Here is a 20,828-nt window from a genome sequence, read left to right as displayed (position 1 = left end):
AAAAAAATGTATATATATATACTAGAGGGAAGCAGATGTACCTCAAGTGGTTGAGTGCCTGCTTCCATGTACAAGGTCCCAGGTTTGATCCCCAGTACCTCAAAAAACAAACAAGCAAATGAAAATAACAACTCTTATTGGGGAGAGAATGTAGCTCAGTGGTTGAGCACCTGCTTCCCATATACAAGATCCTGGATTCAACCCTGTTACCTCCCAGAAAGGAGGTATACAACAGCAGAATTGAAGAGGGAGAAGAAAGAATCAGCTAACTAGAAGACAGGACAATCAAAATTATACAGTCAGAAGAACAAATAGTGAAAAGAAAGGAAAAAAATGGCAATGTCTCAGGGATTTAAGTGACAGCACGAAGTCCAGAACCATATGTGTTATGACTGTCTCAGAAGAAAAGAAGGAAAAAGGGGCAGAAAGAATATTTGTGGAAATAATGGCATGAAATTTCCAACTCTTATGAAATACATAAATACACATGTCAAGAACATAACATACTTCAAACAGAATGAATTCTAATAACCTTACTCAGAGACACATACTAATCAGAAGGTCAAATGCCAAGGATAAAGAGATAATTCTGGAAGCAGCAAGAGAAAAGCAAATTGTCACATATAAGGGATCCTCAATAACACTGTGCCAATTTCTCATCAGAAACCATGGAGGCAAGAAGGTGGTGGTTTGATATAGTTAAGGAACTAAAAGAGAAAAATTGCCAGCCAAAAGTTCATTATCCAGCAAAACTCTCCTTCAAAAGTGAAGGAGAGTTTAAAATATTCACAGATAAACAGAAACTGAAAGAGTTTGTCAACAAAAAAACCTACTTTACAAAAAATACTAAAGGAATTCTATAGGTTGAAAAGACAGGAGTGACTTGAAGTAGTGTAAAGAAATGAAGATTAAGAGAATATGCACACTATTAAAAACTACATTGATATCTTTTCAAATTAGTAGGTCATATATGTAGGTTGTGCAATGTTTCCCTATAGTAAAACAAAAAGTGTTTTGAAAATATACAGAAATAGAAAGGAGAAAGGGATCAGTCAGGTAAATCACAAAAGATCAACTGTATAGAAAAAGAGGTTGCAATAAAGGAAAAGAGACAAAAAACAAAGGTATGACATGTAAAAATCAAAGGATGGGAGTGAATGTGACTCAAGTAGATGAGCACCTGATTCTATTTTCTCCAGTATTAGTATAGCTAATGCAGCTCTTTCTTGGTTACTATTTGCATGGCCTATATTTTTCCAAACTTTCACTTTCAATCTATTTGTTTATTTGGGTCTAAGATAAGGCTCTTGTAAACAACATATAGTTGACCATGTCTTTCTATCCATTCTGCCATTCTGTGTCTTTTGATTGGGGAGTTTAATCCATTAACATTCAATGTTATTACTGTAAAGTCTGTGCTAACTTTGAGATTTTGCCCTTTGGTTTGTTTGTTTTGTTAAGGTACTGGGGACCTCATATGTGGGAAGCTGGTGCTCAACCACTGAGACACATCAGCTCCCTAAGTTGGTTTTCATTTGTTTTGCTTGTTGCTTGTTTTTGTTTTTTTTTTTAGGAAGCAACGGGCACCTAACCTGAGACCTCCTGTGGGAAACAGGCCCTCAACCACTTGAGCCACAGCTGCTCCCTCCCCTATTTTTTTTATGTAACATTTATGTAATCTAAAGCTTCTTTTAAAATAATAAATAAATAAATATAAAATAAAAAGAGACAAATTCAAAGACCTAACTGCCACCTGGAGGAACTAGAGAAAAATATCAAACTAATTCCAATACAAGCAGGAGGAAAGAAGTAACAATGATCAGAGTAGAAATAAATGAAAGTGAGAATAAAAAAATCAAAAGAGCCTTAACAAAGCCAGAAGTTTGTTCTTTGAAACGATGAATAAAATTGGTAAACCCTTAGCTGGAATGACAAAGAAAAAAGGGAGAAGATGCAAATAAAATCAGAAATAAGAGGAGGGGCATTACTAACGACCCCACAAAAATAAAAAGGATCATGGGAAGTGGCTGTGGCTCAATCAGATGAGCTCCTGTCTACCATGTGGAAGGTCCTCAGTTCACGTCCTGGGGCCTCCTTGTGAAGGCAGGTTTGCCCGCAGACACCACGGAGCACTGACTCAGCAAGGTGACGCTACAAAAAGAAGGGTGGCAACCAAGAATACAGAAGGGCCTGCAGCGAATGACACAGAGAACAGACAGCAAGCAAGCCACAAGGGGGGAGGGGAAATAAAATAAATAAATACAGACACAGAAGAACACACAGCAAATGGACACAAAGAGCAGACACACGCAAAAAGCCACGAAGGGGTGGGGGATACAAAAAAAAGGATCAAAGAGAATACTATGAAAAACTATGCCAACAAATAAGGCAACCTAGATGAAATGGAAAAATTCCTAGAAACCGTCTACACTGACTTCAATAGACCAATCCCAAGTAAAAAGACTGAGTGACTCAAAAATCTCCCAAAAAAAGAAAAGCCTAGAGCCAGATGGTTTCACAAGTGAATTCTTTCAATCATTCCATAAAGAATTAATATCAATCCTGCCCAAGCTCTTCCAAATATTGAAGAAGGAACACTATTTAACTCATTCTATGAGGACAACATCTACCAAAGCCAGATGTAGATACCATAAGAAAATTACAGACTAATTTCTCTCATGAGCGTAGATGCAAAAATCCTCAACAAAATACAAATAAATAAAATCCAACAGCACATTGTAAGAATTATACACCATGATCAAGTGTGTTTTATTCCAGGTATGCAAGGGCAGTTCAAAATAAGAAAGTCAATTAATGTAATACACACATTAACAAAACAAAGGGGATAAAAACCACATGACAATCTCCACTGATGGAAAAAAAAAAAAAGATGTGACAAAATTCAGCATCCTTTCTTGATAAAAACACTTAGAAAAATAAGAATAGAAGGAAATTTCCTCAAATGAAAAAGGGAATATATGACCAACCCACAGCTACCATCACCCTCAATCATGAAAGACTGAAAGCTTTTCCTCTAAGATCTGGAACAAGACAAGGATGCCCAATGTCAGGACTGGTATTCAATATCATACTGGAAATTCTAGCGAGAGCTAGTAGACAAGAAAAAGAAATAAAAGGCATCCAAACTGGATAGGAAGAAATAAAACTTTCACTATTTGCAGATGACATCATCCTATATATATAAAGTACCAAAAAATCTACAATGAAGCTACTGGAGCTAATAAAGGAATTCAGTAGAGTGGTGGGGTACCAGATGAACATGCAAAAATCAGTACTGTTTCTATATACTAGTAATGAGCAATATGCAGAGGAAATCAAGGGAAAAATCCACTTACAATAGCAACTAAAACAATCAAATATCTAGTAATAAATTTAACCAACAAGGTAAAGGACCTGTACACAGAAAACTGCAAAACATTTCTAAAAGTAATCATTGAAGACCTAAATAAATAGAAGGACATTCCATGTTTATGGATTGAAAGACTAAATATTGTTAAGATGTCAATTCTACCCCAAATGATTTACAGATTCAACACAATCCCAATCAAAATTCCAACAGCCTAATTTGCAAAAAAGGAAAAGCCAATTTTCAAATATATACAGAAGGATAAAGAGCCCCAAATAGCCAAAAACTTCTTGAAAAAGAAGAACAAAGTTAGAGGACTCACAGTTTCTGACCTTAAAACAAATTGCAAAGCTACAGTGGTCAAACAGCATGTTACTGGCACAAGGATGGATACAGTGAGCAATAGAATCAAAATGAGAATTCAGAAGTAGACCCTCAGATCTATGGTCAGTTGATTTTTGAGAGACTGCCGAGTCCACTCAATTGGGAAAGGATAGTCTCTTCAACAAATGGTGCTGGGAGAATTGGATACCTCACAACATATAAGAAATTAACTCAAAATGGATCAAAGGCCTAAATATATGAAACAGGACTATAACTCTCTCAGATGAAAATATAGGGACGCATCTTCAAGATCTAGTGTTAGGCAATGTTTTCTTAGACTTCACATCCAACGCACAAACAACAAAAGAAAAAAATGGATAAATGGAACCTCCTCAAAATTAAAAACTTTTGCACGTCAGAGGACTTTATCATAAAAGTGAAAAAAATACCTAATCAATGGGAGTAAACATCTGGAAACCACATATCTGATAAGGGTTTAATATCTAGAATATACAAAGAAATCTTACAACTCAACAATAAAAGGGCAAACAAATCAATTAAAAAATGGGCAAGACTTACATAGACATTTCTCTAAAGAGGATATGTAAATAGCTAAAAAACAAATGAAAAGATGTTCGACATCACTGGCTATTTGGGAAATGCAAATAAAAAGCACAATGAGATATCATTTTATATCCACTAGAATGGCTACTATTAAAAAAATAGAAAACTACAAGTGTTGAAAAGGATGTGGAGAAATAGGAACACTCATGCATTGTTTTTGGGAAAATAAAATGGTATGGCTGCTGTGGAAGACAGTGTGATAGTTCCTCAGAAAGCTAAGTATAGAATTACTATATGACCCAGCAACCTTGGTACTAGGTATATACCAAAAGAAAAATCCAAAGTAGGGACTCAGACATTTGAAAATCGAAGTTCATAGTGCCATTATTCACTGTTGTCAAAAGACGGAAGAACCTAAGCATCCAACAGTTGATGAATGGATAAACAAAATGTGGTACATACATACAATGGAATATTATTTACCCATAAAAAGGAATGAAGTCCTGATGCATACGAGAATGTGGATGAAACTTGAGGACATTATGCTTAGTGAAATAAGCCAGACACAAAAAGGGCAATATATTGTGTTATCTCACCAATATGAACTTAATAAGCAAATTCAGAGATTTAGAATCGAGATTATAGTCAACCAGGGTATAGATTGAATTTAGAGAATGGGGAGTTGATGCTTAATTTATACAGAATTTCTATTTAGTTAGATTTTAAGGTTTGTAGATGGATGTTGGTGATTGTAGCACAATATTTTGAGTGTAATTAACAGCATTGAATTATAAAGGTGAAAGTGGTCAAAAGTAAATTTTAAGTTGTATTTGTTACAAGAGTAAAAATTAAAAGATAAAATAAAGGATTGTATAACACAGTGAACCCTATTATACATGATGGACTATAATTATTAGCACAAATATAAGAATGTTCTTTCATGGATTATGTATGACACATACAGGATATTACTAACAGGATGTTATATGGGGAAAATACACCTAATATAAACTATGGATGATAGTTAATAGTACTATTTAATATCTTTCGTTGATTGTAACAAAGGTAAATGCTATTAAAGATAATAATACAATTATAAAAAAGTGCTATCCTCAAGTGTAACAAATGTTCCACACCAATGCAAGCAGTTGATAGTGACCAGTACATAGGAATCCAGTATTTTATTTATGATTATTCTGTAAACTCACAATTTCTCTAATAAAAAAATTAAAAATTTTTAAAAAATAGAATAAATACGTGGTGATGCCTTTGTCCTCGTGACAGAGCTGAGATAATACTTTAATAGAGAAACTTCAGAACACATTGACAACTATTGATGAATATGTCTAACTCACTAGTGAGTGAAATATTCAGGTTTCAGAAATTTGAGGAACTGTCTCCTTGCCAGGGGAATTTCTCACCCATAGAAATGGGTGTTAATGTGGGAAAAGGAAAATGACTGCTAATAGAGTTGACATATTTTTAAACAATCCCACATGTTGAGTCAAGTATTCCCAAAGGTCTAGTAGGAAAAGTACCTTTTACAGAGGCAAAAAGATGACATTTTATTTGGAAATTTTTAAAAAATCAAAACAAGTTGTTGAATTATGGGACATATTAAGTTCTTCTTTGTCCAAATTTTTAAACTACTAAAATAGGGAAATTTTGGTGTTGACCCTGTAACCACAGTATTGAATCACTTTTGTCCTGCATCACAGACTATAATTCAGCTGTTTGAATACATGACTACATAATTTGGCCTTTCTAGGTCAAAGTTTAATAAGAGCAGTTAAAGGATGTTCTAACTTTTGCATTTATTTTGTTATTGTTGAGGAACTGAATTCCTAATGTTATTAATTTTTTTATTATTTAGTTTTTATTTATTTTATCAGAGGAATTATAGATTTACAGAAAAACCATGCAGAATATGGGGAGTTCCCATATGCCTCCTCCACACATGCATAAATTTATCCCTATTATTAACATTTTCCATTAGTGCAGTACTTTCATTACAAGAAATTAAATATTGTTATTATAATTATAATATTACCTATAGTCCATAATTTATATGAGAGTTCACTCTTAGTGTTGTACAGTTCTATGGATTTTTTCTTTTAATCTGATAGTATATCTATGACCTAAAATTTCTCATTTTAATCACCAAATATACAATGCTGTGGTGTTAATGACATGCACAGTGTTGTGCTCCATTACCACCATCAAAACTTTTCCATCATCCCCAATAAAAACTCTCTACCATTTAAGCATTAGTTCCCCATTCCCCACCCCCACCCTGGTCCCTGTTCTCCTGTATTCTCATTTCTGACTTTATGAATTTGCATATTCTAATTGTTTCTGTATCAATGAGATCATATATTATTTTTAATTTTGTGTCTGCTTTATTTTTCTCAAAATGTCTTCAAGGTTTATCTAAGTTCTAGCATGTATCAGAACTTCATTCTTTTTTTATGGCTGAATAATTTTCAAATATGTTATACACCACATTTCTTTATCAATTCATCTATTATGGATACTGGATTGCTTCCAAGTTTTGGCAATTGTGAAAATGTCTGTTCAAGCTCTGCTTTTAACTCTTTGGGGTTCATATCTGGAAGTGACTAATTCTATACTTAATTTTCTGAAGAACTGCCAAACAATACTCCACAGTATTTTTATTCTTATAAAAAGAATACGTTAAGCAACAGGACAAAATGAAGAGAAAATACTTGAGGACAAAATCCCTACCACTCCCCTGCAAAATAACAAAGCCTGGCTGAGCAACAGGTTTTTTTCATTCTCTGATAAAGCTGGGAGAAGAAGAGTACCAGGGCATTGAGAACACAGTGTGACATGCAGAGAAGGACACAGAAGGAACAAAACTCTCTGAAAGTGAAGAGAGAAAGAATGTTCTAGAACCTAGAACCTAGAACAGATTAATGAGACAAGAATAACAGATGAAAGTGAATAGGGGGAGCAAAGGCGTCTGTGGGGACACGGGTCCAGTCATGCAAGTGTGTGGTGGGATTTTCTTCTTTCAGGTTCCCAAACCCAAATTTGGGAGATCTAGAATGAAAGGGCAAGTGCCCTCTAGAATCTTGTTTTTTAAGCACTGTTCGATCCCCAGCATTTAGGACAGTGCCTGGTATACAGTGGCTTATCAAAATACAATTGTTGGCTGAATACATGATGCATGTGCAAAAGAGAAGGAAGTTGAATTACCTGAGAAAATGTCATGTGCTTTATGGTACTTGACTCCAGCAGTAATGTGAGTTGGCAGAGAGGATACCAAAGAGCTAGGCTCTGCTTATAGCATAGATGAGTGATGTTTACCTTGGAACCAAGTTTGTTTTTGCTGTTGCAGAACTAGCCAAGGACTTAAGTGAAACAGGCAGTTACTGAACCAAGGGTAATTGAAGGGTAAGGAGGGTAAGGAATTGGCAGAGGGTGGCCATGCTTAAAAGCCTCTGCCCCTGCCCACATGATTAGATAGTCGAGTGCCTCTTTATCCAGGATTTTTCTTGTGAGGATTTTTTTCTATAAGCTTACCAAAAAAAATACCAATAACCAACCAAGATCTCAGCCATTCGAAGTTACTAATATATAGGTATAGCAGTTTGATATGGTTATGAATTCCAAAAATAGATATTGAATTATGTTTGTAATCTGATCTGTACCTGGGCATGATTGAGTTATGATTAGGGCATTGAGGGTGGGGACTCAGAGATAAACGGCATGGCAAAGAGCAGAGTTGATGGTTTCTGATGTTGGAGTTTGATGCTAAAGACTTAAGCTGGAACCCTGGGAAGTAAACTCACAGAAGAAAGAGAAGCCAGCCCCAGGAAGAAAGGAACCTTGAACCCAGAGAGATGCAAAACCCTGGAAGGGAGGAATCCAGGAAGCCTGAACCCTCACAGCCATCGGCAGCCATTTTGCTCCAACAAGTAAAAATAGACTTTGGTGAGGGAAGTAACTTATGCTTTATGGTCTGGTATCTGTAAGCTCCTACCCCAAACAAATACCCTTTATAAAAACCAACTAATTTCTGGAATTTTGCATCAGCACCCCTTTGGCTGACTAGTACAATAGGCAAGTATTGTTAAGTTAGAAAGAGATTTTCCAAGAACCCTACATAGAGTCATGACCAAAGGGTAATGGAGTTTGACAAAAGAGATGGAGTTAGGTTGATTGTAAATTCCTGGATGATTCATCTCACTCCACAGAGAATCCCCAACATGGAAGACAAAACTGGTGAGGTAGAGAAATGAAGATGAGTCAATTGTAGACTTGCTGACTACTCTGCCCTGGCTAAATGACAGTCACAAATACATAAATACACTTGGGTTTAGATAAATCTGATTGAGATAAAAGTCATAAAAAAGAGGTTACCATGGAGATTGATGTTCATTCTTGAAAATATAAAAAGACTAATGACAACAAACTACAGGGTAAATTGAGGCAAAAAAGACCTCAAGAAGATTTTGGCTATGCAAATGTCATTCTTCCAGGAATGGCAAGAGTTTAACATTTTCTTTCCTTCTCAGGGCACCCGAACAGAAGTGCTTTACTCTTCCGAATCATTCTAACAACATTTTCTCTTAGTTGATCCCATTGCCATGGAAATGAGGCAAAAATTTTGTCTTTAGGTGTCTGGACTAGCCCAGCATCTTCCTTGGTGACTTCAGAAGTGCACATGGCAGTATCTGCCTGTTACTTTTAAAGAAATTTATTTCCTAAAATGGGAATCAATGGAATAAGCAAAGCATTGAAAGAAACTTATTTGCATTCTGCCATTTCAGAATACGATTTGAAATTCATTTCTGCTCACTAAATGGAGACCCAGAGGCTACCCACTTGCTTGACAAAAATGTTATAAAACTGTGTAACACATGATGGCCAATCATTTTGCTTAGGCAAAACAATAAGTAACTACTGCAGAGATTGCTAATTGCTTTCCCTATATCTTCTTTAGGAACAAAACCAGGATTTTAAATTCATGGGTGCAGTGTATTAACTGAGATACTACAATACCCGGCTTCCCTTGAGTGCAGATATGGTCAGTCTCTGGGAAGGCTCCTTAAAGGTAACTGGCTCAATTGAATAGTGTGCCCCCTTAGCCTCCCTGCATTCCTTCTGATTAGAGCTCTAACAGTTAATTTGAACCACGAAATGACACCAAGAATGGAGGTCACATGCTAAGAATGGTGGAGCAGAAAGATAAAAGGTTCCCAGTTCTGTACTGAACCTGTAGTGCCACCATACTCACCCTGGACTGCCCACTTCCAGAATTCTTTTATATATATGAATAATAAACTTCTACCTTATTTAAGCCAAATTCAGTTCCTAATGGATGGACCCACTCTTCTTTATTTTTAATTTTTTTTCTTCTCTCTCCCCTTCCTGCTACCCCCCCCCTCCAGTTTTCTGCTCTCTGTGTCTACTCGATGCGTGTTCTTCTGTGACCGCTTCTATCCTTATCAGTGGCACCGGGAATCTGTGTTTCTTTTTGTTGTGTCTTCTTGTTGCATCAGCTCTCCGTGTGTGCAGCACCATTCTTGGGCACGCTGCACTTTCTTTCGTGCTGGGCAGCTCTCCTTACGGGGTGCACTCCTTGTGAGTGGGGCTCCCCCACGCGGGGGACACCCCTGCGTGGCACGGCACTCCTTGTGCACATCAGCACTGCACATGGGCCAGCTCCACACGGGTCAAGGAGGACCGGGGCTTGAACTGTGGACCTCCCATGTGGTAGGAAGATGCCCCATCCATTGGGCCAAGTCTGCTTCCCTGGACCCACTCTGAATCTCATGAGTGGCCCACTTCTAGACTACCCCTGATATTTGCAAGGCTTACCCTTATCTCTGTCCAGTCTGTGTGGATATCCCAGCTCACACTTCTAAACTTGTCTCCAGGGTAGCACTGCCCCTTGGCCACTCTTTAGGACAAGGGTGCACATGCTTCCTGTCAGCAGGACAGACCCAGAAGAGGCTGGTGTGGACACTGTAAGTAGGCTCAGGACGATTTGGGCAGGAAATTCTGGAATTGTAGGTCCTTGGATCATGATCTAGAAAGGGTGGGAAGAGAGGGCTCCAGGTAGTATATCCCTTTGGCCCTGTGATCTCCTCACCCTGTAAAGCATAGCACCTAGGGTGAGGACTTCAAATGCCAAGGCATTTCTCTCCCTGCATCTTGGTCATTTACAACTTGACAGTAGAGCAAAATTTAAAGTAGTCCAGTTATCTACATGTTATAACAGCCTTGGAAAAATGATCTTCTAGGAGGAAAATGTGTAACTATAGCTTGAACTGTGTTGTTTTCCTATTACCTTAATGCTACAACCTCCTTTCTTCCATTAGGATGTATAATGCGAAGTTGATTGTGATTAAGCATTGGCTCTTTGCCAAGCTTTTCTTTGGTAAGGTGTCATCAGGGTGGCTAAGTACAAGCCTGTGAATCAACTGCAGTATTTGTGCTAGTGGACTGCAGAAGTCCCTAAATCCTTAGACTGTTATTTGTACAGCCATCTGTTTTAGGAAACTACTCTCCAGGAAAAATATCTTTATTTTAAGGAGTTCATGTACCCTCTAAAACTCAACTACACTATCTTACATACCTCTGAACTAAGCTGGATAATTCCCAAGAACATGCTCCAAAGGACATAATTCCAAAGGATATGCTCATCCGCTATTCAAAGAATTGTTGTAGACCCTTTCATACTGCAAGGTATAATCAAAAGAACACTGATAGTGGTGATTGTTGCACAACCTTGTGAATATAGTAAAAATGACTGAATTGTATACTTTAAAATGGTGACTTTTTTTTTTATTAATTTTTTTTATTTTTTATTGACTTTGTAATAATATTACATTAAAAATATATATGTGAGGTCCCATTCAACCCCACCCCCCCACCCCCCCTCTCCCCCCCCCCAACAACACTCGTTCCCATCATCATGACACATCCATTGGATTTGGTAAGTACATCTTTGGGCACCTCTGCACCTCATATACATTGGTTCACATCATGGCCCATACTCTCCTCTATTCCATCATGTAGGCCCTGTGAGGATTTACAATGTCCGGTGATTACCTCTGAAGCACCATCCAGGGCAGCTCCATGTCCCGAAGACGCCTCCACCTCTCATCTCTTCCTGCCTTTCCCCATACCCTTTGTCCATTATGTCCACTTTTCCCAATCCAATGCCACCTCTTCTATGTGGACACTGGATTGGTTGTGTCCATTGCACCTTTATGTCAAGAGGAGGCTCAGATTCCACCTGGATGCTGGATGCAATCCTCCCATAAAATGGTGACTTTTATGGTATGTGAATTATATCTCAATTTTAAAAAGAAAAGGAAGAGTTCCCAGACAATGACCCTGGAGCAGGCAGGCAGGGCTCAACTCTCTCACAAAAACAACAGAGAAAGAGCCAAAAGCTGACTGAGTGACCTGCTTTGGGGGTCAGCAGACCAGGACAGTGCTACACAACTCCCAGGAGTGAGGAACAGAGAGATGAAGAACCCAAAACAATAAACATGAGTTACCAAACACCACAGTGGCCAGGAAGGGCTACCCTCCACCACCCCCAAGATATTAAGCTGAGGGTAAGCCCCCTCACTTACTGGGGCTGATAGAGAGGAAAATGGAAGTCTTTCTCCCTGTCAGCTTTTACAAGGGAAAAAGGAGTGAGAGTTGGGAGGCTCTTCTTCATTTAGCAAAGCCTACTTTGAATCTTGACTCTGGACAGACCAAAAGACAGGATAGCAGAAAGTTAAAACACCTCTGTGGAAAGATGCATCAATGAGTGCCATCTGCTGGCCCGTCTGGAAATTGCATGAACAAAAGCTACTTTTAGTTCTCTCTGTACCCTTACTCCTGGGAGAAAATCTGCATCCCATTAGTGATTCTCTGGCCTGATTTTGATAACTTAAGCTGGGGGTGATTTTAAAGACTTAGAATAAGTTGAGCCAAGTATCAAAGAAGAATTTTGGAAAAATAACAATAGGCAAGAGAGAGAAAATGGCCATCAGAGTAAATTCACCAACATATTCAGATACCTAGACATCAGCAAAAAATTACAAGCCACGTTAAGAAACAGGAGGAGATGGCCCAGCCAAAGGAACAAACCAAATATCCTGAAGAGATATAGGATTTAAGAAAATTAATCAATGAAAATGACACAACTCTCCTAAATCAATTCAAAGACTTGAAAGAAAATATGACTAGGGAGATAAAGGATATGAAGAAGACACTGGGTGAGCATAAAGAACAATGTGAAAGCCTGTAAAGATAAGTAACAGACCTTATGTAAATGAAAAACACTATGGATGAGATGAAAAATACATTAGAGGCACATAAGAGCAGATTTGAATTGCTCGAAGAGAGAATTAGTGATTTTGAAGACAGAGCATCTGACCTGGAAAAAGAGAACAGAAAGAAAAGAGAATGGAAAAAATGGAAAAAAGTCTCAGGAAATTGAGTGACAATGTGAAATGAACAAATATAAGCATTATCAGTGTTCCAGAAGGAGAAGAGAATGGAAAGAGGATAGAAAGAATATCTGTGGAAATAATAACTGAAAACTTCCCATCCATTGTGAAAGACATAAATATCAATATCCAAGGACAATGCACCCTAAACAGAATAAATCCCAATAACTACACCTGGACACCTACTATTCAGAATGACAAATATCAGAGATAGAGGATTCTTAAAGCAGTGAGAGAAAAGCAAAGCATCATATAAAAGGGAACCTCAGTAAGATTAAGTGCTATTTCTCATCAGAAACCACGGAAGTAAGAAGAAAGTGGTATGATGTATTTAAGGTACTGAAAGAGAAAAAATGCCAGCCAAGAATTCTGTATCCAGCAAAGCTATCCAGCAAAAATGAGAGTGAGGGGAGTAGATGTGGCTCAAGCAGCTGAGCCCTAGCTTCCCATTTATAAGATCTTGGGCCCCAGTACCTAAAAAAAAAAAGAAAGAAAAAGAAGAAAGAAAAAAAAAATGAGGGTGAGTTCAAAGTCTTCACAGACAAACAAAATCTGATAGAATATGTTACCAAAAGACCAAAATTACACGAGGTACTAAAGGGAGTGCTGCAGCCTAAAAAGAAAAAACAAGGGCAAGAGACTTGGAGAAGAGTGTAGAAAAGAAGATTATTAGGAAGGGTAAATTAAAGGGCAAAAAGACATACAAGAATACAATATGACAACAGGAAGCCAAAGGACAAAATGGATGAAGTAATGCATTTACAGTAATAACATTGAATGTTAATGGCTTGAACTCCCCAATCAAAAGACATAGACTAGGAATGGATAAAAAAATATGAGCTATCTATATCCTGCCTACAAGACTCATCTCAGATATAAGGACACAACTAGGATAAGAGAGAAAGGTTGAAAAAAGATATACCACACAAATAGTAACCAAGAAAGAGCTAGAATAGTGACACTAATATTGGACAAAATAGGTTTTAAATGCAAAACTGTTATATGGGATGAAGAAGGTCATTATTAATAAAAGGGGCAATATGCCAAGAAGAAACAACTATACTAAATATTTATGCACCTAACCTGAAAACTCCAAGATACAGAAGACACATGTGCTGGCAAAAGTGAAGAGAGAAATAGATGTCTCTTCAATAATAGTTGGAGACTTCCATACACCACTCTCAGTAATGGATAGAACATCTGGTCAGAGGATAAATAAAAAAACAGAGAGCTCGAATATTATGAAAAATGAACTAGACCTAACAGACATCTATAGAGCATTGCACCCCAAAATAGCAGGTTTTCAAGGTTCATGGATACTTCTCCAAGATAGACTACATTTTGGGTCACAAGACAAGTCTCAATAAATTTTAAAAGATTGAAATTATGCAAAACACTTTCTCTGATCATAATGGAATGAAGTTGAAAATCAATAATGTGTGGAAAAAGGGAAAATTCATAAATATATGGAGATTAAACACCACACTCTTTAATAATCAGTGGACCAAAGAAGGAAGTGCAAGAGAATTGAGACAAATGAAAATGAGAACACAACATATCAAAACTTATGGGACATTGCAAAGGCAGTGCTGAGAGGGAAATTTATAGCCCACAATGCTTACATTAAAAAGAAGCAAGATGGCCCACAACACAGAGAGTTGGCCTGCACCACGAGTTGACACAACAAACTGACACAACAAAAAAGAGACACAGAGGAAAGACAATGAGAGACACAACAAACCAGAGAGCTGAGCTGGCTCGAGTGATTGAATGCCTCTCTCCCACATCAGAGGTCCCATGATCAGTTCCCAGTGCCTCCAAAAGAGAAGATGAGAAGAGAAGACAAGCAGACACAGGAGAACGTGCAGCCAATAAGAGAGCAGACAGCAAGTGCAGGTGGTAAGGGAGGAGGGGAATGTTTTTAAATCTTAAAAAAAAACAAGTAGCAGCAGCAAGAACAAAATTGAAGATAAATAAGAAAGAATACTGAACATATAATCTGATCTGTGGGTACTTCCACTCCCAGCTTTCTGTATACATTTTGTTTATTAGTTTCCTCATAGGAAAAATGAGGGGCTGTAAGGTCCTTTCTAACCACAAAGCCCAATGGTTCTATGTAGCTCTATGAAATGACAGACATATTAAATATTCTTTCCCCATCTTCACAGGCTAATTTTTACTCATCTTTCAATCTTGGCTTGGCTGCTATTTCCTTCCAAAAGGCTTTTCCTCACCTGTCATCCTTGCAGTGTGAGTTAGGAAGCCCTCCTGTGTTCCCATGGGACCCCGCACTACCCTATCACAGCATGCCTCTCACTAGGGGCTAATTGTCTGTAAATTAAAATTACATATTCCCCACTAGCTGCAAGTTCTGGGAGGACAAGGATCAATCTTTAAGGCACCCATTCTTAGCAGGATCACATTATATATATATAATGATGAAGTTAGTGATGGTCTGACAGTCACAGCCTCTTTGGTTACTGGACGGGTGATGAAAGATGCTCTCAGATGACAATTCAGGGAACTCTCTGAAATAGGTGTGCTTCTTCTGCATTTAGAAACAGTTTTGGGACATGTATACCTCAATATATACTTAATGAATCAGATCACTACTTTTTTTTGGAGGGAAAAGTTGGGGAAAAAATCTTCCTTTATTATGGTCATAGAAACCTAGACTATTATAGCCTGTTTAGATCTCATTAATAAAACAGAAAACTCTTTACTTTCTCATATGAGCTCTACAAATTAATCTAAGATCTGATTGTGCCAAAGCATTAGTAACTGTGCAGCCGCACCATTTATATCACAGCATTCTAAATGGCATATATACCCAGTGGCAGAGTGATGGCTGAATAAACTATGGCACTCTCAAGTGATGGACTCTGTGATGTCTTGTAGTTGCATGAACCCTAGCAAAACATGTTCTTAAACTTAATTCATTCCTGTGGGTGTGGACTTATGGTACATAGGACATTTCGGTGAGGTTACTTCAGCTAAAGTGTGTCCCACCTCAATTAGGATGTATCTTAATCCTATCACTGGAGTGCTTTATAAGTGGAATGAAGTTCAAACAGATGGAGAGAAAGCCACAGGAAGTAAGAGGCTGAAATTCTATGGAATCTGGAAGAGAAAAGAAAGGCCAGAAGAGGCCACCATGTCCCTTGCCATGTGACAAGGGAACTAAGAACCAAGGATGCCCAGCAGTCTTCAGGAAAAAACCATCTCTGTCATGATGTTTTGATTTGGGCTTTCTTTCAGCCTCAGAACCGTGAGCTAATAAATTCCTATTGTTTAAGCTAACCCATTGCATAGTATTTGCTTGAGCAGTCAAGGAAATTAAAACATGCAAACTTTGACTCAAGCGACCTTTGATAATGGTGCTTACAATATAATTTGAAGTTGAAAGGTGGAACCTAAAGTTACACACGCAGAATGCCTGCTATCATGTAAAAATATATGCATTAAAAAATAGAAAGAAATACTTAGAAATATTAATAGTGGCTGTATTTATGTGTGATAAATGGATGATTTTATTTCCTTCTTTCTGTTTCTCTGAATTTTTCAGATTTTCTTTAATGAGCTTTAATATTTTATTCCATGTCAAAAATTAAAATCAACAATCACTTAATTGCTAATTTAATACATCTTGTTATTTTCTGCTACAAAACTTCTGGCTATAGATACTGTGTATATCTATCTGAAAGATAGGCATTAAAGTGAACAGAGAAGACCCTACGGTTAAACCAACAGAAGCAGTAGATAGAAACACATGGAATCCTCTAGACCAGCAACTGCCTTGGTAATAATAATTGCTGTAATTCACAAAGCTCTTACTATGTGCCAGGCATTTTACAAACTTATTTGATTATGTTTTCATAAAAACTGTAGGAAATTGGTATTACTGTTACTGCCCCCCCCCCTTTAATAGATGAAACTGAAACTTAAAAGTGGCTAATTAATTTGCTAGGAAGTAGGGGAGCCACAGGATTTTATCAGGAAAAGAGTCTCCGAAGCCGCCATTTTATCACTATGCTCTGCTGCCCCCTCCAGTGTAAAAGGAGAGGCTGAGGGGAAAGTAAGCACATTTCTAAACTGTACTTGCTTCCATGCAAGGATCTCTGTGGCAGACAAAAGCACAGGCTCTAATTCCACTTTCAGCCAAATCAGGAGGCTCTGTTCAGATATGTCCTCAAATAACCCCTGTCCTGCTCAGAGAAGAGGTGGTCTCTAGTAACTTACCTCTAGACTCTAATCAGTGTGTGATCTATAAAATCTTTGCATAGCTTCAGGCACAACAAGTCCATTTATAATGCTGCCATCATGGCCAACTTTGCAAACCCAGACCAAAATAGATAGAGTAAATGCCAACTTCCTAGTTAAAGTTTGAACAACAGTCGCCGTCTACTTGCCAATGTAATTACGGGCAATCTTTCTTCACGTGCTTGTTGAAAGTAGATTCACCCGGCTAATGCCGACTGACTGAACACACTCAGCTGACACCATTAGGGCCCACAAGCACCTTGAGGTGCTCTGTTAGGCGATCTCCTTTTCTTTGCACAGAACCTTACTGGTGTAGTAACATTTCCAAGAGGAGTTGGGGAAGGGGACGCTTCACTACAAAAGAATTCCAGGAGAAAAGACTGGAACATCTGGACAGAGTCCAGTTCTGTTGGAGTCTAGTGTGTCACTAAAATAAAGCAAGTCCCCACCCTAGCCCCCAGGGAACCATGAATTGGGGATCAGCGGTGGGGGTGTGATGGTAACAGAAACACATTCCATAAAACACATTCCATAAAATCCATGCAGCTTAGCCTGAAAGAACTTTAAGACACTAGGCTTGAAGGAGATCCATCACAAAATAAAGATTAAAACTCAAGCCAGATATGTAAATAGGGAAAACTTAATGAGGTAAAGGAAATTAATAAAGAAATAATTCTTTAAATTGAAACCAAATCATTAGCATAAATGTCATAAGGATAACTTCCTGGAGGTATTATTCTCCATTGTGCTGTTTCTTTGTCCTGTCCCCTGAGGGACAAACTCTCTATGATATCTGTTCACTTACTTTCTCTGGAACTGGACCACAGGATCAGCAAGCAGGTCAGTGACATCAAGCTTTCTTCCCTTCTCAATGACATCTCGATGCTTGCGAACAAACAGCCACCCGATATGGGAGAAGAAGAAGCCTCGACGTGCATTGTGGGGGTCAGCATCTGTCTCCGAGTACTTGTGGTGGACTCGGTGGTCCCTGGACCACTCGAATATGTCATTCTGCAGAGAGAATGGAAACCTGAGTGGACAAACAACTCTGGTGCTCTCCTGGGAAACTTCTCAACCTTCCTGGCTACTACCAGTCCTTTCTGCTCACTTTCCCAGCTCTGCCTTCCCTCCCATCCTCAATCCACAATCTATCAGTCTCAAAATCAGTCCTTTGGGTTGACATGGAGTGGTTTTCATTGGAACAAGAGTAAATCCTCACTTAGCAGAGATCTTAACTTGTGTTTGGAATGTGCCCACTGCAGGAATTTGGGACTTGTTGTATAACCTAATGGGGAGGCCTGAAAGAAAGCTCTGGTGAGGTGCTACTGAAGGCTCCTTGGAGATAATTTATGCCAAGACAGAGGCAGGCTTGGGATGAAGTGATGGTTGTCGGAAGAAAGAGGCAGCCTTAAAATTTGAAAGAATGCTGGTTCCTGGCCCCACTTTGATGGCCTTCATGGCCAACCTTATGGAGAACAGGAAGCCAGTACTCAAAGAGCTTCTTCACCAAATCACTGCAAAACACCAAGGCACAGACAACACTGCTTTAGGACAGCTCTAAGAGAGTGTAAAGAATGGAAGGAGAAGCAATTTTGGCTCCTTGAAGGAATCTGGTGTACTTGGCAATATCTACCAAGTGGAGAAGCAGCAATGCCTGATGGGGTAGCACAGCACGCACTGGAATCCCAGTAGACACTGGTGCCCCAGGGAGAAGCATCACCATCTAGCAGGGGCTGCCAAGCCCACAGAGCCAAGTGAGACACTCCCTGGGACTCCATGGCCAACTCATGATGGGGGACAGCAGGAGGGTATCAGAGGGCTTGAAGTCCCGGGTGGTCCAAGGGCAAGAACTGGTGGCATTTAAATTTAAACTGATGGTATCATTGTTAAAATCAATGAAACTTCATCTATAGCCATATGCCAATGAGATCTATAGACTTTAGATTTACTCTCTGTTTTCTGATCTGACAATGCTTTCAAAATTTTGAGAAGGCAAATTAGATTAGGAAATAGTGCTTTGATAGGAAATAAATGTGAAAATAAAAATTAAATAGCATATGAGGTTTTTTTAACAATAATGGAAGTAATGTTTTATACTGTAATATTTATTACTTAGCAATGTTCTCATTAGGAATCCACCATTTCACAGATAATAGCTTCATTCTACTGATGAGAAGTGAAGGAAGTATTTTATTCTCATTGTTCCAACAATTCTTTATAAAAATTATTCTTTATTAAGAAAATCACTTGAAAAGAGAAAGAAAAATTCAGAGTTATCATTCAACTCCTACTAACATTAAATCACCTTTGAGAACAGGCCAGGAACAGATTTTAGAGGGATGGTGATGTACACTTTTTAAAGTATCATATAAAATTGACAAAAAGAAAAAACCTCAAGACCATCCACTCCCGCTGTGTGTGTGTGTGTGTGTGTGTTTTAATATGAATGGAGTAATTCAGGCTATTTTCTGGTCCTAAAGAAATTCAAGCACTTTAGATCAGCCTGGAGGGAAGCTCATCACCTCCGACTCTTCTTACCCTCAAATACCTGCTGGTCTCAAATTCAGAAAGTTAGGAAGTTCAAACCAAAAAAAAAATTTTTATATGATTCCTCATAAAAAGTGTTGGAAGGGAGAGAGTCAAGGTAAAGCACAGCAGAAACCAGGAACTGAGATGTGCAGTTAACAGGGAATCTCTCTCCACATGAGAGACCCCCAGGATAGAATCCCAGTGAATCCTAGAGGAGAAAGATGAGAAGACCAAAAAGAGAAATAGATACAGAAGATCACACAGTGAATGGATAAAGACAGCAAAAACAGCAGGGCGGGAGGGGGGGATAAATAAGTAAATAATAAGTCTTTTTTTTAAAAAGTGTTGGAAGGGCACAGGATCAAAAAAGGATGGTCAATAATAGACATAATACATAGATTGCCAACAATCCTTTTAATCTCAAGGGGGTTCCTCAAGGTTTTAGTTTCTTTGGTTCACCCAGTACTACAGGAAGCCTGGCTACTTAACCTTGTTCATCCCACGGCACCACTGAAAACGTTTAAAATTTTCTTAACCCTTAGGTAATGGGAAAGAGAGAGAAGGGGCAGAAAGGCCTTAAGAAGTATATGCTTGGTTTTGACTATGAAGAGAGAAGAGGGGCACCTGGCAAACTGTGTAATGCAGAAATTATAGTCTAGCTTGCTGTGGTAAGAAAGAGGTCTTTAGATCTTACCATGTATTTAAACACAGTGGTTAGAAAGAGTGAAAGCATTTTATTATTTAAAATTTAGAATAGGGAAGGAATTCCCAGTGTCAGTCAAGACTACAACAGTCCAAGGAGTAATTTATTCCCTTTGCAATAGTTTACTACCTTTTCTACAGTGCCCATTTGACCATAACAAGAGAAGAAAGAACACTACCCCAGTTCACAGATGGCAAAATTAAGTCTCAGAAGACCCTTAACTCGAGTTCAGTTAGTAAGTCAAAACAGTAATGGAACAAAGATGGCATCCTTCTGGTTCTTAGTTCGCATTCCTTTTGACAAACTATTTCCCTTATCTGCCAACTGTAGAGGGAAAAATGCTTTTTACTCAGAACTCTCATTTTTCTTGTTAAAAGAACTGAGCTCTTTAATTTAATGCAATATGCAATTCTATAGAAATTCTAAGTGGAAAGTTTCAAAGTGCTAGACACAAAATTAAGCATAATACAACACAAAATCATGATAATGAAGACAAGTTGGAACCAAGTTATTTATTTGAATTCCTTTTACCTGAATACCTTACCAAGAGAAGGCACTTTACTGCAATAATGGAATGAAGCAAGGGTTTTGGCCATAT

At 38.2% G+C, this 20,828-nt stretch overlaps 1 protein-coding gene across 1 annotated transcript in view; it reads right to left on the bottom strand.

Annotated features, from left to right (window-relative positions):
• Window positions 1–20,828, bottom strand: part of SCD5 (stearoyl-CoA desaturase 5) — a 190,236-nt gene that overhangs the window by 50,681 nt on the left and 118,727 nt on the right. Inside the window, exon 3 of the mRNA XM_004472647.4 lies at window positions 17,804–18,009. Coding sequence (XP_004472704.1) covers window positions 17,804–18,009 — 206 coding nt within the window. The remainder of the gene's footprint in view (window positions 1–17,803; window positions 18,010–20,828) is intronic.

This window comes from Dasypus novemcinctus, chromosome 1 (genome assembly GCF_030445035.2).
Source record: "Dasypus novemcinctus isolate mDasNov1 chromosome 1, mDasNov1.1.hap2, whole genome shotgun sequence".
Taxonomy (NCBI): Eukaryota; Metazoa; Chordata; class Mammalia; order Cingulata; family Dasypodidae; genus Dasypus; species Dasypus novemcinctus.
This window is presented reverse-complemented; position numbering and strand designations above follow the sequence as displayed.